Source organism: Panthera pardus, unplaced genomic scaffold (assembly GCF_024362965.1).
Source record: "Panthera pardus isolate Hobbes unplaced genomic scaffold, ASM2436296v1 HiC_scaffold_22, whole genome shotgun sequence".
In the NCBI taxonomy this organism is placed as follows: domain Eukaryota; kingdom Metazoa; phylum Chordata; class Mammalia; order Carnivora; family Felidae; genus Panthera; species Panthera pardus.
Window position 1 is genome coordinate 5,265,052 of NW_026526788.1, and position 19,129 is coordinate 5,284,180.

Sequence of the window (19,129 nt, forward strand, 5' to 3'; positions counted from 1 at the left end):
TCTGCGGGCAGTGGCAAGGTCTCTGTGCCATGCGGAATAACCGGGAGCTAATCAACCTCTGCTCTGGGTAGAGCTGGGAGGATCAAAGGACAGACGTGAAAGGAGTGGCGAGGGTTAACTGACAGCACAAAATGAATGTGGTGTCCTATCCCCCAGGCTTCTGGAAGGATCTCTGTCAGCTAAGTCTGGCAGAATGTATGGGATAGGCTGCTGAGCGGGGAGGAGAATGGCATCAGGGAGGCAACCTGAGGCCAGGACTACGTCTGCGTCACTGAAGCAACCCCAGACCGGTGGCACGGTTGAAGAGATGTCTGCTGATATGTGAGTGGGTGACCGAAAGGGTCAGAATTTGGGCCAGAAAGAGTTGAGATGGGCTCCAGTGATGGAGGGGACCTCATATCCAATGTCCCAGCCAAAGCCAGCTATTTACAATTTTAAGAGACCTGCTTTGCCCCAACTCTGAACAATTGTATCCCCTCTTGCTCTGCCTAGAAGGTTCTTCCCTCCTGTAGGAGGCAGGCCAGAAGCACAACCTTTTGTGAAGCACAACTCTGCCCCATACTTAATGTGAGTCTTACAATTTACACCTGCCGTCTGTAACTTTGCTGTCCAGCTGCTGGCCGTGTGTGGCTATCGGGCATTTGAAATGTGACTAGTCCAAGTTAAGATGTGTTTAAGTTAATGGGCGCCTGGGTGGCTCAGGTGGTTAAGCGTCCGACTTCGGCTCAGGTCGTGATCTCACAGTCCATGAGTTCCAGCCCCGCGTTGGGCTCTGTGCTGACAGCTCAGAGCCTGGAGCCTGCTTGGGATTCTGTGTCTCCCTCTCTCTCTCTCTCTCTGCCCCTCCCTCAGCTGTGCTCTGTCTCTCTCTCAAAAATAAATAAACATCGAAAAAAATTTTTTTAAAGATGTGTTTAAGCTAAAATACATGCTAGATTTAGAAGACTTAGTATGAAGGGCACCTGGGTGGCTCCGTTGAGCATCTGACTCTTGATTTCGGCTCAGGTCATGATCCCAGGGTTGTGGGTTCGAGCCCCATGTCAGGCTCTGTGCTGAGCGTGGAGCCTGCTTGAGATTCTCTCTCCCTCTGCCCCTCCCCTGCTCGTGCTCTCTCTCTCTCTCTCTCTCTCTCTCTCAAATAATAAAAAAAAAGAAGACTTAGTATGAAAGAAAAGTAAACTACCTGATTAATTACAGGATAAAATGATAATATTTTAAATATATTGGGTTAAAGGAAATATATTACTGCAATTAGTTTCGTCTCTTCCTATTGTACTGTGTTAATGTGGCTACTAGAAATTGTAAAGTTGCAGCCCTATGAAAGGGGGATAATGGAGCTCCTACTTCAGGGGGTGCTTATAGAGAGATTAAATGGGATCATAATTATGAAACGTTTAGCCCAGTGCCTGATGAATGCTCAGAAATGTTTAGCCCAGTGCCTGACAAATGTTTGCCTGAGCAAATGCTCAGAAAAGAGATCACCACGTTATTACTGCAGTATTTCATGGACTCTACTACTCCCATTTTTGTTCCCGCATTTCTGCCTCTTGGACACTTGGATGTGTCCTACAGTTGACAGTAGAGTCCCCAGATCCCAGTTATAAAACATAGTCGTCACCGACTGCCTACCCTTAGCCATCCAAACTTGTGGCGTCAGTGGCTTAGACGAAAATCTAGGAGATCTGAAGGGGGCGCTCTTAACCTCTACCAATCAAAATGTTAAGGGAAGGGGGTGGGCAGAGGGCAACTCCAGCTTGTTGAGCAACATCCCCAAAAGAGGAATGAAAACTGGGCGCCTCATACCTACTTACAAAGTGGGCAGCATTGTCCATCACCCTTTTGTGGCTCTGAAAAGTTTTCACAGCCCAGGGAGGCGGGGCGCCTGGGTGGCTCAGTGGGTTAAGTGTCTGAGTCTTGACTTCTGCTCAGGTCGTGATCTCACAGTCGTGAGCTTGAGCCCCGTGTTGGGAGGCTTCCCCAGAGAGAATCAGCTTAAGATTCTCTCTCTCTCCTTTCTTTCTGTCCCTCCCCCATTCTCTCTCTCTTTCTCTCTCTCTAAAAAAACAGCAAACACACAAAAAAACTTTTAAGGGCCAAGAGAAGGGAAGGGGAGAAGATGAGGACTTGCTCAAAGTGCTTAAAAGCATAGGTGGGGAGATTGGTGGAAAAACACATTGGTGACTAGGTCAGAGAGGGATTCCAGGGACTAGAGCTCTCAATATAAAGAAGCTTTAGGAATACAATAGCTTAGTCATTTCTGCTTTTGTTTTCCTTCTTATGTGTGTATGTGATATGATTTTTAAAAATTCATACATAAATATGCCTAAATAAGTTTACTAAATTTAAGATTAGAACCCTAGTTAAGAAAAAGGAATTGCATTACGGTTTAATTGGGAATCCTTTTTCTTTTCTTAGTGGAACATAAAATAACGGTGCAAATTATTTATAATGAATGCATCTTTGATTTGGTGAAACATGGTATTCTCTTCAAAGGACTTCTCTTCCTTGAAGTCCAAGGTCAAGTGACCTCTCAAATACAACATTAATAACTTACACTTACCTTTTTCTTTGTCCTATAATACTTCTCTATAGTACTACCTATAAAATTTCTTTCTTATGTTTGTTGTTTGTTGTCTCCCTGTTAGAACGCACATTCCACGAGGGCAGGAGTGCTCATCTGTATCGTTCCCTGATGTCTCGCAAGCCCCTAGACCAGTGCCTGGCACACACAGAATAAGCAGACGAGTGAAATCCTTTTGTGTGTCGGGCACTGTTCTGAGTGCTTTGCCGGGATAATTTCATTTAACATTTACAAGCAACCTAAGGTAAGTATGACTACCATTCACATTCTCCGTTGAGGAGACCAACATAGGCAAAGTTCCAGTAACCTGCCGAAGGTCACATAGCTTGTCTTCGGGGGAGGCAGGATTCAAGCCATCTTGGCTCCAGAATCTACACTTTGCTGCCTCTACTACAGCCTATATTTCCCTTCTGGATCGCTTTGGGAGAACTCCTATGTGAGCTCCCACTGTCCTGGGCACAGGCATGCCTCTACCATAGCTCTCACTCCAGTGTGTTAGAGGACAACGTGCCCCCCGTCCCCCACTAGACTGAGCTTCTCGAGGGCTGAGACCTGTCCTCGTTCATCTTTTCCCCCCACAGCCTGGCACTGTGCCTGGCACTGAGCAGGTGCCTAATGTCTATGAAATAAACTGGCTGCGTGAGTACAGAGCAGGAAGCATGACAGAGGATTCATAGGTCCCTGACTAGCAGACAAAAGACTTGTGGAACCAATGAAAAGGGAAAAACTGTTCTGGAGAGAAGACACCATGGGTCCAGTTTTGAGCTTACTGGACTAATGGAAGGACATACAAGTGGGGATGTCCAGTAGGGACTTGGAAAGAGAAAAGTGGCACAGAGGTTCCCTTAGGATGAAACTGTAGGCTCAACAGGTCTTTCTGATAAGAGTGAATCAGCTCGCCAAGGAAAACAGAGCAAAGAAAATGCAAGCACAGGAAAAAATGAAGAAGGAAGAAGGCCAGCGCCTTGGAGAGCAGATCTGTAGTTCACGGGAGGAGAGAGACCAGGGGCTGGCGCAGAGATCGCCGGGAAATTCTCAAGGATCTCTGCAGCAACACTCAAGTCAAGGGAGGCTTTCTCCTGTTTGTGTGCCTGCGTAGGTGTCCGTGACACTGGTTGGTACAACAGTGCAGATTATAAATAAAAGTCTGTGGGCAGCAACAGAGAAACAACACATACGCTTTCCGTGCTCCGGGGTCTGTCTGGCCCTGCCCAGCCGTGCTTTGGGGATCGACTTAGCTCAGACTAGAGATACACCCACACGAAGTTTCCTCCGGATGGCAACAGCCAGCACAGCTCTCTTCCACCTGTTCACGCGGACCTCTCTTCGCCCCCTCTCTCCTCCATACACGCGGGGAGACGACACTCCCTTCGTGGCAGGACAACACATGTGAAATCATCTTTTGGCAGCCCCGTTCTCTTCCTTGCCCACAGCCTTCCAGATTTTATGAGGCGAGTCTGGCTTTTGCAGTTCTTAGCCTGTGTCATTTTTGGCTTGTCTTGTCAGCCTCTCAAAGTGTCTCTTTCCTAGTTGTTTTGTGCTCTGTTGGATAAATCGGGCTTTCTCTGTTGGTGAACCACGGACCTCCTTGGAGGTAAGGGTGGGGACCATTACTTTAGTTCATTGAACCTCTTTAGTAATACTTTCCTGACTGGGGGCGCCTGGGGGGGGGGGGGTGGTGCTCAGTCACTTCAGTGTCTGACTCTTGATATCGGCTCAGGTCACTAACTCACGGTTGTGGGATCGAGCCCTGCGTCGGACTCTGTGTTGACAGCTCAGAACCTGGAGCCTGCTTCAGATTCTGTGTCTCCCTCTTTCTCTACACCTCGCCTGCTCACACTCTGTCTCTATCTCTCAAAACTAAATAAACATTTTTAAAAATTAAGAAATAAAAACTAAAAATTGTGGCATATATCATTCATACAGAAGAGTGAATAAAACATACTTGTACCATTTATTTAAAGAATAATTAGAAAGCAAGCACCCAAGTCCAGAAATAAAACTTTGTCAGCCCTTCAGAAGGCCCCTGTTCACCTCTTCCTTTCGTTAATAGTTTTACTACTCGTCTATGTGTCCCAAACATAGCTCAGTTTTGCCGGTTTTTGAACCTTAGGTAGGTATCTATTCTTTGGTTGACTTGCTTCTCAATACGAGATACATCCTGTTATTGTAAGTGGCCTATAAATGCTCCTTTCATTGCTGCATCATGTTTCATAGTATGACTATCCCACGCTTTATCCATTCTATTGTTGATATAAGTTTAGGTTGTATATGGTCTCTAGCTATAACAGACATGTGCGTGTATAAGTCAGTCTGTAGAAGTGCTGAGCCATAGTGAATGTGTATCTTGAACTTCACTAGATGATGCCACACTGTTGTCCAAAGTGATGGCATCGATTTATATAACCATCTGTGTATGAGGATCCTTCTTGCTTCATTCTTCCTAAACTTGTTACTGTCAGATTCTCTAACTAATCACTCTTTGGTCTGGTTGGTGTCTAACAGCATTGCATTGTGATTTGAAAGTTCAAGTCCGTGGTTACTAACAAGGATATGGGTATTTTATTTTATCGGTCATGTGTATTTCCTCTTGCGTTCTGTGCTTATGTAAGCTTTGGCCTATTTTAAAAACTACATTGTCTCTTTCTTATTGATTTCTAAGTGTTCTTTATATATGCTGGGCACCAATTCTTTGTTTTACAAACTTCTCCCACACCGTGGTTTTGTCTGTTCCACTTGCTTTATGGTATTGTTTGGTAAACAAAAATTCTTCATTTTAATACAAATTTATTGATCTTTTCTTTTATGGCTAAAAATACGTCTTGACCCCTAAGTCATAAAAACATTTTTCCTATGTATTTTATACATACAGGCCTATGCATTTTATCTGAAATTCTTGGAGCTGGATGTGTTTTGGAATACAGACTTTTTGGACATTGGAAAGGTACTGTGGAAAATACAATATATATTATTTATGTAACACTCTCAGCAGGAACTGGGAGAGCACCTATAGTCAATAACCAATATTCAAACATTACTATTTCTGCAGCCAAACATGTAATCACCTAAGTACATAAAGAGCCTATATAGGACTATAAAGAGCCTCATGTCACTAAGTCACATTTTCACCTAATGAGTTCCAAATACTTTCGTGTTTCAGAAGTGGGGGATTTTGTAATTAGCACAAAAGTTATGGTAGCCTCATACAGGAAGAATGTAATTATTTCAGAGTTTAGAGGAACTTACTGGTGGAGCTGTGGACCTGGTATTTGTGTGTGAAAATTTTTTACTACTGATTCAAATTATGGTTTAGGCAGATTCATATTTTCCACTCTTGAATCAGCCAGCTGTGTTTTGCTTGAATTTGTGCATTTATCTAAATTTTATTTGCATTAAATTGTTTATAAGATGTCCTAACTTTTTGGATGTCTATAGTTTTCATTACTGATACTGGTTAACATCCCTTCTTTTATTGTTCAATACTCTCAGATATTTGTCAATTTTATTAGTCTTTTATTGTGTGAATATTACCATCATGGGCAATTTCAAACCACTAATTTGATGTTAGTGACCATGCAGCTGGGGAGAGGTGTGCACAATTTGCTCTCCTGAGTCAGTACCAACTGTCTCTAGCACACTACTTTTGTTTCCCATTTCATTTATTCCTGCTCTTAAAATTATTTGTCCTTTACCTTAATTTTTTGTCCTTTTACTTTAAATTTTCTCTCCTTTTTCTAACTTCTTGAAAAGGGGTGTTTAGCTAAAAACCTTTTAGCCTTTTTCCTAATATACTTAAGGCTACAAATTTTCCTCTAAGTTCTGTTTTAGCCTCACTCCACAGGCATTGCTGTTGTATTTTATTGTTCAGCTCAAAATATTTTCTAATTACCATTGTGACTCTTTATTTAACTAGGTTTTATATGGACTTGTTACAGTTCTTTAAAAAAAATTTTTTTTCATGTTTATTTATTTTTGAGGGAGAGAGAGACAGAGTGCAAGTAGGGGAGGGGCAGAGAGAGAGGGAGACACAGAATCTGAAGAAGGCTCCAGGCTCTGAGCTGTCAGCATAGAGTCTGATGCAGGGCTGGAACTCACAAACCATGAGATCATGACCTGAGCCGAAGTCGGATGCTTAACCGACTGAGCCACCCAGGTGCCCCTGGACTTGTTATAGCTCTTTATTGATTTCTAGCCTAATTGTGTCATGGTCAAGAAACACATACCAAATGATTTCAATCTTTAAAATTTGATGAGAGTTGCTTTACAGCTAAGTATGTGGTTGATTTGGGAATCATGCCATGTTTACTTTGGAAAAAATGTACATTCTGATTTTGGTTGTGTTCAGTGTATATTCATTAAGTCAAGTTTATTAATCATGTTATTCAAATTTTCTATATCCTTATTGACTTTTCTTTTACTTGTCTTGTCTTAAAAATCACTGAGAAAGGCTTATTAAAATAACCTAATAGGACTTTATATTTTTTCTTTGTAATTCAGTCAAGTTTCACTTTTATATATTTATTATTAAGTACAAATAACCTTAAATTTTTTTAAAATTTAAATGTATTTTTTTTCAACTCACACGTCATCCAAGACCCGTTCTTTTTTCTTTTCATCCTTTTTATATTTCATCAGTCATACTTAGAAGATATTATCTTTATATAAACTATCTTTGATAGACATAGTGTAAAAGAAATGAGTGGCTGCGGTAAAGATAAAGCGTTCCACTATCATCTGAGTCCATTAACTATTACAGAAATACTTCCCATATTGTAGAACATATGTTTGGTAGTACTTAGCTTCACATAGCTGCCCTGAAAATCTGCATATATTTAATTTGGAAAATATCAAACACCTGCATCGAATGCAGAACTGTACATTGTTTATGAGTTTTGTAAGCACTTCAGAACAGGATTGGATGATGCAGGTGGAATATGTTAAGAGAACCAGACAGCAGATGACTGATCTTTATCCATAAACGTGCTTTTAAAGATTCTGCTCAGAGATATTAACTTGTTTATTAGAAAAAGCATACTTTTGAAGTATCTGGAGCAGCTCTTTTCATTCTGTTTTAAGATACCTTGGCGTTTGGGGAGTAAAAAGCCACAAGACTAAATCAATATCACAGATATTGATTTTCTCCATTCTCCTGACCAATTTGTGCTACCTTTCCACAAATTTTATATCCAAGTCCACAGATCCTATCTGTAAACTATAATCAGGCTCACATTTTAACTATCACATCTCAGCCGAACGACACTTTGCTTTCACATTCTTTCACTAGATGTCTCCAAATACCAACTAAAAAGACATTTTCTTTGCACAGAAGCAAGCCTCAAGGGTTCAAGGCAAGCTGGTGATGTTGAGAAATGTACCAGGATGAAATCTCAACCAGGGGGCTAGGAGCTCAAAGCCTAGGGTTCGCAGCTTGATGCACTTTTTTGCCAAGTCGTCTGGGTCGTGTCCCTTTCCCTCTCTACCCATCTCTCTTCCCCTCTTTCCTCTCCCCCACCTCCCCTCCCCATCTTTCTCTTTCTCTCTCTCTCTCTCTCTCCCCCCCTCTCTCTCTCTCCCTCCCTCCCTCTATCATCTCCATCTCTGTCTCTCTACGTATCTCTCTCTAGGAAGCGATGAGTCAGGCTTTTCATCTGTAACACTTTGTCTAGCTCTTATCCCTCAGGGGCAAATTTCCACCCCAAACTGCCTTCTCCCGCAGGGCTGGCGAGTCCAGCCTTCCAGGCAGCGCTAGAGGAAATATACATAGCCATTGATATTTACGAAGGGAGCACAGTTCCTCACAACTTTTAAAAGCTGAGGGGTGGGGGGGGGGGGGGGGGAGGCTTTACACACCAGTAAGGTTCAGGCCTCTCTGAGCGGTGACAGAGTCACACCCAGCCTCCACCTCCACACCCCCAGGCACCGCCTCCCACAACACCGGAGATCCGGAAGGAAGTAGCTGCAGTACGAGAGAGCGGAGCCGGAAGTCCCGCCTTCCTCGAACCCTGAACGGGATCCCGTAAGGGTCATTCCAAGCTGGAGGGCGGATTCACCGCGTGAGTTGCTTTCTCAGGGTGGGGTGTTCTGACGCCGCTCGAGCCCCAGCGGGCGAGGCGACCCTCCGGCGCCAGGACTCGGCACCGCGCCTTCTTCCCCCAGTTTGTTGGGCTGCATGACCCCTGCCTCCCCCCACACCCCCGTCGGTGCCGAAGGGAACCTGGTTCTGGGCGGGTGAGAGGTCAGCGCGTGGTTGGGTCCGGGCGGGCGAGCGAGCGTGGAACGAGGACGCGGCAGTCACCGACTCCGCGCTCCTCGCGCTCCTCTTCTGCAGGCCTGGGTAGCACTCCTGGCCCTTGCGGGGTGATTTTGTCCCCGTGCACTTGTTTGTGCAGAAGTTTGGTTCCATCGGCAACCTTGTAAACTAGGCACTGCTACCCCGTTTCACAGATGGGCAGCAGGTCCTAGAGGATAAATGATCTCCCCTAAGTGACAGCCCCGTGCCAGAGCCATACTTCTAACTCGGGCTTCCTGAGACCAGGCTGTCACCCAGCAGTGGATGCGGTTCCATGGAGTAGGAGCTAAGCTTCAAAAGCAGGTGTTCTCATGGGATCGTTAATTTAGAACTGATTGATGTCAGTTGCATCATTAAAAAGAGGAGGTGGGAGGGAACTGCGGCGTTATCTGTGAATTGACCAGTTCCTCGTTAATGTCACATGTTATTTCGGCCGACAGCTGGAGCCCACTGGGAATGGCGGCCCCTTCTATGAAAGAAAGGCAGGCTTGCTGGGGAGCCCGGGATGAGTACTGGAAGTGTTTAGATGAGAACACAGAGGACGCTTCTCAGTGCAAGAAGTTAAGAAGCTCTTTTGAATCGAGTTGTCCCCAACAGTGGGTAAGGCACACTCGGATGCGTTTCTCTCCACTGTTAAAATGCATAGAGCTTACAGGGTGAGTGGTCGATGACAAATGAAGCCCTGTCCGAGGCGTGTCACGTCTAGTTTCTGTGAGCAGCAGAGAGACCTCTGGTAATCCAGGCGTGTTTTGTGCACTTACATCAGGGAGGCATTTGGGAGATGTTACCTGACACTTTAAAGATCACTGAAAACAAACATACAGACAGTAACCAAAAATTGCGACCCACTACATGGGTAGGTTTCTCCAGAATCTTAAAGAGTCTTGAATCTTGGGCAAGGGTTGGCTAATTCATGGGCCTAGAGCTACTGTCGGAAATAAAGCATTCCCTGTCGCCCACCCCAAATCATAGGGCCATAAACCCAAAATGCTCTGAGAATGGTTTAGAAAATAGAAGAGGATGCCCTTATGATGGCTTCTGCCACCCTCCGCCCCAGATGCCTCCCCGACAGGCCTTTCCCTGCTCTGTACTGCCTGCCCTTCTGGGAGTGGGTGGAGAGGGGAACTAACATTGAGCTCAGCAAATGGTCCTAAGTGGTGGGCACTCCTGTATCCGCATCCTTTCAGATGGGCGGTTTGCAATGTGTCCAGAGGAGGCATCTGAAGCTTGGGGTATTGAAATAACTTACTCTATTCGTCCGTCAGTGGCAGAACTGCAGTTCGAAGTCAGGCCCCGCTGGCCCATGGCAGATTTGAACCTGAATTTGTCTGTGCTTTTTCACTCCCATCGTGCTGCTGTAGAGTGTGCTAGATAGCGTGCGAACAGATCATCCTAGAGATGAGACGTGCTTTTAGGGTCTTTGCCACATTTTTAGATGAGGAGCGGGAGGCGTGCGGGAGACCAGGTGGAGGGTCGGGGCGGGGGGGTCCTACCGGAGGGCTGGGCAGGGAGTGAGGCAGTCCGAGAACCTGCTTTAGATGAGCTCCTGGTCAGATCAGCATCATGCCATGTACCTCATGGGATTCCCATGGAGAGTCGATGTCTAACTTGACACAGAAACAGAAACCTGATAAATGTGGGGCTTTGTGATCAGATTGCATCATGATTTAGGCAAAAAAAAAAAAAAAAAAAAATGTTATACCTCCCTGGTTTGCCCACTAGCCAGATGCACTGTGAACTCCCTGGTTTAACTAGCAGGTGGAGTTTGGGCTGATCAAACCCGATTCGTGGAAGGCCCTGATCCCTTTGCTGCCTGTGCTGCCCCCTTCCCACCGGGCCCTCCGCCCCGCGGTCACAAGGGGTTGCTGAGAACAGGGCAGGACTAGCCCTCCCCCCACCCAGGCGGGTCACAGCTGGGGTGTTGGTTCCGTTCTCGCCCCACCCCCGCATTTTCTCAGGAGAATTTTGTCACTAGACCGGTCTTTTGACAAGTGTTGCCCTGATTTTCCACTCAGATTACGTCTTAATCATGTGGACGTTTGCTGAACAGCCATGTCCCAGACCTCACCTCCGATTTGCTGAATGTCTGGAAATAGAACCCGAGCTTTTCAGACTGGCTGTGGTTCTACAGGTGATTCTGACAGTAACCACCCTTGGGAATCACGGTCTTAGCCCCTGGCAAAGTCGCACTACAGTCCTATTTTTATCCTTTCTCCATGGAAACCCACTGCTTTCTCTCCAACCCAGGGTTTGGCAGACCCTCTCCCTCCCCTGCCTTCAGGGCACCTTCTGTTCTCTGCATCATAACGGGTTTTGTTTTGGTTTTTGGTTTTTGTTTGTTTTTACTGCCAGCCAGTTGCTTCTTCATTCTGTGTCCCTTCCATTCTGACCCTGGCTGAATGTTGCAGCCCGAGGGCCAGCCCTCTCCCCAGGTTCCTGTGTCCCGGTCACGCCTCTTATTTACTGAGGACGGGCTCTGAGCATCTCGGATGTGTTCCTCCTAGCAGCTGTCACCTAGTTTTGCAGACAGGGACCCCGGGCACATTGAAAGGAAATCACCTGTAAGCTTGGAGCCTGGATTTGAGCCCAGGAGTCTGAGTCCAGACCCCACGCTTTCCCCTTCTCCACACGCTGCCGCTTGTGCTTGCCCCGCGACACCGAGATGCCTGAAAGTAGCCTGCACGAGCCTCCTGCTGTTCTTGAACCTCAGTCCTAAGTTTCCGGTCCGTTGAAACGCAAGAGCCCCTTCTCCCTGGGCGCCTTTAGGGTTCACTGCCCTAGTTCCCCCTGCGTGTGTAGCAGCCACGCCTTTTGGAACGCCTGCCTACGCGTGTTAAGGTGTGCCCGCTCTCCCGGGGTAGGCTGGTCTTAGTTGGTGCCCGATCTGCAGCTCCAGCTCCGGAGGCACCTGTCGAGCGGTCTAGTTAGATGTTCACAAGCACCAACCTTGCCCTCTGCGTACACAGGACTGAACTCGTCCCCATCCTGTACCCAGCAGGCCTCTCCTCCCATGCCCCTCACCTCGGTGATGGCCACCTGCATCGACACAGGCCCGGAGAGCAGGGCGTCAGCCTTCACTGCGGGGCGTACTGAAGGAGCATCCTCAGGATGGCAGCGGGACAACACAACGGCCCTGCTGTTTAAGGAACAGCAAGGAGGGAGTAGCGGAGGTCAGGGTCGGAGAGGTGACCGGAGGCCAGGGGCCGTGGCATTTACTCTGAGTGCTGCGAGAAGCCGTTGGAAAGCTTGGAGTTTGGCAGTGAGGCGGCATGAGGAAGGGAGAGGGAGCCAGTGACAAGGTGGCGAGTGGGTTATTGGCGTCTGGGTCTCACAGAGAAAGGGAAGAGCTGGTGGTTGGAGAGCAGGATGCTCAGAATTGGGACTGCGGAAAAGCTGGATTTATTGGGAAGGCCGAGGCCTACACTTTGGTCCTGGGAGGAAGGTTGGGGGACAAGGTCACGGATGAGGTCAAGGAGCCGGGAGGCCTGGGCCACGGAAGGACTGACGTCGCAGACGCTGCCCCCCCCCCCCCCCCCCCCCCAGCATTAGGACGGGAGTGTTGGTGGAGAGAATGAGCGTAGCCTGCAAAGCCAACCCCAATGCAGGAGGGTGGTGGGTAGTGCAGCAAAATATTGGAATTGACTTCTGCAGCCTTTGACCGTGGTGGCCACTTTCCTGGTTAAAACGGTCTGATTCTGCAGTGCGGTGCTCTTTCTCAGCCACCTCCCGCCTCACCGGAGCGCTCTGTGCAGGTATCAGCTGTTGCAGCCTTACCCCAGTAGCCAGAGTCTAGAAACGGAAAGATGTTTTCCGGAGCGGTGTGTGAGAAGGCAGGGGGGGTACGTGGGCAGGGAGGGGTCAGAAATGCAAGTATCGTTTGGGTCCATCCTGGGTGAGACATTTTTTTTATGAGGTTTATTTTTCATTCAGTCTCGTGAGTACTTGTGTGTCTGTTTTACACGGTAGGACCTAAGGCTTAGAAAGGTGAAGTGACTTGTCCAAGATCAGCTGAGGTCAAGTACGAAAAGGACCTTTGTTACCTAAGAAGCGTGGCAAACAGCTGAAATGCTGTCACCACAACGAATTACTCTTCCCTCTTGCTTTGTGGCTTTTAATGGCGCTCGTCAGCCTAACGTGTGTAACAGGCCCGTGTAAAGTCTCCTGTCGGTTCAGCAGAGGAAGGAGCAGGGATGAGATCCATCATTCTGGCATCATCCGAGAGACCCGATCCCATTATCAATTTCAGATACTGTCTTTTTCGTATAAACCTTTGATATGTTGTAGAAATTCCAGAGCGTTGGCGTTCGCACTGCTGTCCCCTATCTCATGTAGTGGCTTAGAGGATGCTAGCATTTCACGTACACGGTCCTCGGTAACTGCTCGTTGGCTTACTGGCTTGGAGAGAGAGAGCGCGTGCGCCGTGTCGAGGATCCTGAACTGTGAACCGAGGAGGGGAAGGCCTGGGAAGAGAGCGGTTCGGGCAGAGGGTGGAGCACAGAGGCCTGGAAGTAGAGTGCGCAAGAAAGAAGCGCGTCTAGGAGCTGGAGGGGCTCTGTTGGGCCGGCATTTCCGGGACTGGTGGCACATTCAGGGAGGACAGAGACCAAGCCACGAATGGCCTTGTCTGTCTTGCTGAGGAGTTTGGAGGTGGACCTTTAAGCGCAGAGATACCCGGAAAGACCTTCTAGCAAGGGATGGGACCAGCTGTGGGCTGGGGAGAGATCATGCCTGGCAGCAGCACGACAGACGGATCAAGGAGGGTCAAGAACCCAGTTCGGGAGCTGTTGGGACAATCCGAGCTAGAAGGGAGGGCCTGTGCTGTAGCGACGAGGAGGGGGCGGGATCGAAGTGTGGGGGTGTGTACGGGCGCATCCACTGAAGTGTTAGAGGACAGACGCGTTTGAAGCGGCGGCTGGGACCGAGGTGTTAGTAGGACGTCTACGTGCAATTGTCGGTTAAGTGGTCGGCAATGTGACATGTTACAAAGATCTGTTAACTTGCCTCAGATGTCCAGACCCTGTCCGCTTCTTCCTGTGAGATCTTTAATAAAGAACACCCCCCCCAGCCACCAGGGGTGAATCTGTAGTCTGACAGATGTATTAACACATAACCGGGGAGGGAGGCCACATATCAGAGGAACTGTGGGCACCTCACCAACCGGAGGAAAGGAGTCCTCCCCAGGCATAGGGGCAGGATGGGATACAGGCAAAATTGAAATGAAACAGGGCTGCATCTAAACAGGTCATTGTCAGCTCCGGACTGAGAAGGGGACCAAGGGTCCTGTTTTCTTAAAGATGAACATCGTGTTCAGAAATCCCTTGAGATCCTGCCCCTGGGTTGGAAATGAAGGCTGCTGCTTTGTGTTAGATTGGTTTAGATCCTCCAGGCAAAGGTAAGAGGTTTCACTGTTATTGATAGAACCACTAACAGCAAATTTCTGATAGTCTCTGGTTGCAGAGGACAAGGTTTCTTGGTGAGGCAGAAAGCAGTAGTCCCTTAGGGGGGTCTGTCAGGACATTCTGTGGCTGCGGTGTCCTGGGGAGAAATGGTCTGTGTCTCTCATTCCAGCTGGAGATAGGTTTACATTCTCAGTCTGATTTTCACTTAGGATTTAATTCTTAAATTATTTAGTGGAGCCTAAGGAGGGCTTTTATCAAAAGAACTAGTGTTGTTTATTCTGACAGTGAAGACGTGTAGCATTCTGCCTTTGCCTGGTCTGCAGAGCAGCTCAGATATAGACACGGAGAGTTTTGTGGTTGACCTTGATTTTCTGCTGGAATTTTACTGTTTCAGGATATGGGGCTTTAAGATACTTCAAATTCCCTAGGCAAGAGGAGGATGTAAATAAGAGGACGTCTTTGGATGGTAAAATTTCAATAAATTAGTTTATAAGTATAATTTTTAACCATGTGTTTCTGGATGAGATCACCTTGCTAAAAATATGGTTGGTGAACTACAAAATTTATTGAAACTACAGTTGATAAAAACTTGTACAATGTCTTTAAATCATGAGTGTTATGACCTATGAACTCTCTCAGCCTGCATGGCAAGATTCATACATCCAGGCACAGGGGCATTTTTCGAGAAGGTTCGTGGGTTCTTTGAAGTCTCAACAGGATCTATAACTCAAAAGGGGTCAGGGCTCACTGGTTTACATCCTCTTTGGAGACTCATATATCATATGCATGGATTCAAAATGATTCTAGAATGCAAATCACTTATACCACTTACTCAACTAAATCTGTGTGTTTGTTTCTTCTAAACTGCAAAAGTTTCCCTTAACTTCACTTTTTTTCTCAACAGATAAAATATTTTGATAAAAGAAGAGACTACTTAAAGTTCAAAGAAAAATTTGAAGCAGGACAATTCCAGCCTTCAAAACCAACTGTGAAGTCCTAGGCTATTCCTGAACTTGTCAGAAGGGTTGAAACGATTCTCTCTCCAAGGCTCCGCTGACCGCGGCAATGATGGGACTCACCATCAGTACTTGTTCCACACGCAAATGGTCAAGTAACAGATTCCATCATTCACACTATGAAGAGTCGAAATGGTATGAAGTATGCTTAGTTTTAATGTAGTCAGAAATCTATATTTTAAGAAAAATTAAAGCCTATTATAAAAACCCATGTACTCTTGTTTGTTTTGGTTGGAGCGTCAGTAGTAGGCAAATATGACAGACACAAATACAGACAGACCTTGGAGATGGCGCACGTTCGGTTCCAGACCATTCGATAAGGCAAAGAGCACAACTAAGCAAGTCAGACGAATGATTGCTCAGGGTACATAAAAGTTACGTTTACACTATACTGAAGTCTCAAGTGTACAAGAGCATTATGTCTAAAAAAACAATGCACGTACTTTAAAAAAGATAACCATCATTTGAGCTTTCAGTGGGCTGTACTTTTTTTTCCCTGCTGGTGGAGGGGCTGGTCTTAATGTGGATGGCTGATCAGGGTGGTGGCATTCTCTTAAAAGTAATGAAGTTTGCCCCGGGTTGACTCTTCCTTTTACAAGCGATTTCCCGTAATATCTTAATGCTGTTTGATAGCATCTTACACACAGTACCGCTTCTTTCACGTTGGGTGTCCATCCTCTCAAGCCCTGCTGCTGCTTTATCAACTAAGTTTCTGTAATATTCTATCGCTGTTTATTAGCATTTCAAGAAACTCGACAGCATCTTCACCACGGGTGGATTCCGCCTCACGAAGCTACTTTGCTCGTCCGTAAGAAGCACCTGCTTCTTCTATCAAGTTTTAACATGAGATTGCAGCCGTTCATTCAGTCCCGTCTTCCGGCTCCGCTTCTGATTTCCGTTCTCTCGCTGTTTCCACCACATCTGCAGCAACGCCCTCCCCTGAAGTCCTGAACCCCTCACAGTCATCCGGGAGGGCTGGAGTCAACTTCTTCTAAACTCCGTTAATGATGTTCACCTCTTCCCATGAGTCATGAATATTCTTCATGGCATCTAGAGTGGTGAGTCCTCTTCCAGGTGTGCTTTGCCCAAATCTGTCAGAGGGGGTTCACTACTTCCGGCAGCTCTAGTGTATTTCTTAATAAGATTTGGGATCCAGCAGAATGGATGCTGTGTTAGCAGGCATGAAAACCACAATCTGAGTGCATCTCCAGAGCTCACAGGTGACCCGGTGTATTGCCAATTAGTAATATTGTGGTTTTGAGTAGGTTTAAAACCTGCAGTAAAACTATGTTGTAGACAGACGTGTTGTCATCCAGGCTCTGTTCCATTTATACAGCACAGGCCTTTATTTTATTATTATTATTTTTTTACTTTATTTGATTTTAGAGAGTGGGGGAGAGGGAGAGAGAGAATCCCAAGCAGGCTCCAGGCTCAGCACAGAGGCTGATCCCATAACCCTGGGACCATGACCTGAGCTGAAATCAAAAGTCAGACGCTCAACCGACTGAGCCACCCAGGCGCCCCAGCACAGGCTTTTAGTTAAAGGCACCAACTGCGTTAGCCCCTAACAAGACAAGCAGCCTGTGCTTTGAAGCCAGGCACTGATTCCTGCTCCCTAGCTAGAGAAATCGTAGATGGCCTCTTCTTCCAATAGAAGTTAGGCAGTTCTGCCTACACTGACAATCTGTCGTTGAGTGTAGCCGCCTTCACTGATGATCTTGGTAGGTCTGGATAACTTGCTCCCTCACTTTATACTTTGAGGTTATAGAGATGGCTTCTCTCCTTCAACCGCATGAACCAGCCTCTGCGCGCTTCAAACTTTTCCTTTGCAGCTTCCTCACCTCTCTTGGCCTTCATAATACGGAAGAATTAGGGCCTTGTTCTGCATTAGGCTTCAGTTTTAGGGAACGTCGTAGCTGGTTTGATATTCCCTGCACACCGCTCAGATTTCCTCCGTTATCAGCGGTAAGGCTGTTTCGCTTTCTTATCCATGTGTTCACTGGAGCAGCACTTTTTAACTTCCTTCAAGGGTTCCTCTTTGCAGTCACAACTTGGCTGTTTGGCAAAAGAGACCCAGCTTTTGGCCTGTCTTGGCTTTGGACATGTCTTCCTCACCAGGCCCAATTATTTCTGATTTAAGGTGAGATGTAGGAGTCTTCCTTTTGCTGGGAGACACTGTAGGGTTATTAACTGGCCTAATTTCAGTGTTGTTCGTTCGTTCTTAATAGCCAGTCAGTGGAACAGTCAGAACACACACAGCTTTAAGTTTGCCACCTTCTATGGACACCCTCATGGTGCCCCAGAACAATTACAATAGTGCCAAAGATCACGGATCACTGTAACAAATATAATAATGGAAACGTTTGAAATACTATGAGAATTACTAAAATGTGACACAGAGACATGGAATCAATGGTGTTGGCAACGTGACATCAATAGACTTGCTCAACAGAGTTGCCATAAACCTCCGACGTCTAAAAAAAATGCAGTACCCGAAAAGTGCAATAGAACGAAGTATACCTCTATAGTTAAGATAGTGAAGAAAGTCGGCTGGTGTGTGTCCTGGGAATAAGCATTTTAATATAGGCACAAAAAAAATGAAGACTGGAAGAAAAAAGTCGAACTTAAAACATAGAGGCAAAATAACAAAGACCATCTATAAAAAAAAAAACCCTACAGCTAATATCATACTTAATGTAGGAAGATAATACATGCTTCTTCCCTAAAATCAGCCGTAGGGTAAGGAAGTCCCTTCTCATGTCTGTTCCACATTGTGCTGGATTCCTAGCTGCTTCAAAGACAAAAAAGAAAGAGAAAGCATACAAATTGGGAAGGAAGAAATGAAACCGGCTCTACAAACGTAAGACACAACTGACAAATGTGGTAAGTTCACCGTCTTACGTGGGCATGCTTAACTGCTCCCCAAGACAATTTCAATAGTGATGGCGAAGATCACGGATTGCAGATCACCGTAATAAATATTATAATGAGAAAGTCTGAAATATTACAAGAATTACAAAAACGTGACAGACACAAAGTGAACCAGAGCATTGGAAATACGATGCCTAAAGTCCTGCTGAACACAAACTTCAGTTTGTGGCAATGATGGTGTCTCTGTAGAAAGTCTCAAAGCACTGACCAAAAAGCTCCTAGAACCGAGCAAATCTTAGACGGCAAGAAACAAGGTCAGTATACGCAAGAAAATCCTATTCCTGTAGACCAACAATGAATAATTGGAAGTTAAAATAAAAAACACCATTTATAGTAGCACTAAAAAAATTAAAATACTTGACATAAATCTGCGTATAGGACTGTATCTGAGAACTACAAAGCCCAAAATATTTGAAGTCAGAGAAGATCTAATTAGATATACTGTAGTCAAGATTTAGAAAACTCGTCTTAATTTTCTCAATACTCTTAAATCCTCCCAATTTGTTCAACACAACCCTAATCAAAATCCCAAGCTTTTTTGTGTAATTATTGACAAAAGCTGATACTAAAATTCGCATGGAAAGGCAAAGGACCTAAGATAGCCAAAGTAATTTTGAGAAGAACAAAAAGTTGGATGATTCATGTTACGTGATTTCAAGGCTTATTATAAAGGTACGGTAATCAAAACTGGTATTGGCAAAGGACTCCCACTGAGCTCAGTGGAACAGAAGAGTCCAGAAAGACACCCACACAAATAAAGTGAACTGAATTTGAGCAAAGGTACAAGGCAGTTCAGTGGAGAAAGAAGAATTTCAACATGTGGTGCTGGAGAATGTCCTCCCACACACAACAAAGCGAACCTTGACACCACACATCTTACTAAAAACAAACTCAAAATGGATCATAGACCTAA

The 19,129-nt window shown here is 45.9% G+C and overlaps 1 protein-coding gene and 1 long non-coding RNA gene across 5 annotated transcripts; one reads left to right on the plus strand and one right to left on the minus strand.

The window, feature by feature from the left end:
• The first annotated feature begins 8,507 nt into the window (after positions 1-8,507).
• On the plus strand, positions 8,508-15,308 carry LOC109248903 (cytochrome c oxidase assembly factor 6 homolog). Of its 3 annotated transcripts, none has more exons than XM_019418984.2 (3): positions 8,508-8,634; positions 9,311-9,470; positions 15,174-15,308. In XM_019418984.2, the coding sequence occupies exons 2-3, from the start codon at positions 9,327-9,329 to the stop codon at positions 15,267-15,269; spliced, it is 240 nt and encodes a 79-aa protein (XP_019274529.2). In that variant the 5' UTR covers positions 8,508-8,634; positions 9,311-9,326; the 3' UTR covers positions 15,270-15,308. The 3 variants fall into 3 exon arrangements, with proteins under 3 accessions (XP_019274529.2, XP_019274528.1, XP_053766169.1); XM_019418983.2 differs by lacking the exon at positions 8,508-8,634 and adding an exon at positions 8,641-8,809; XM_053910194.1 differs by lacking the exon at positions 8,508-8,634 and adding an exon at positions 8,641-8,809 and having other exon boundaries at positions 9,311-9,526; positions 15,174-15,277.
• On the minus strand, positions 9,468-12,378 carry LOC109248904 (uncharacterized). Of its 2 annotated transcripts, none has more exons than XR_008425027.1 (4): positions 11,892-12,378; positions 10,364-10,473; positions 10,120-10,262; positions 9,468-9,676 (listed from the first exon to the last, which is right to left on the minus strand). It is a non-coding gene; the product is annotated as an uncharacterized LOC109248904 (long non-coding RNA). The 2 variants fall into 2 exon arrangements; XR_002072332.2 differs by having other exon boundaries at positions 11,430-12,378.
• Positions 15,309-19,129: the final 3,821 nt, after the last annotated feature.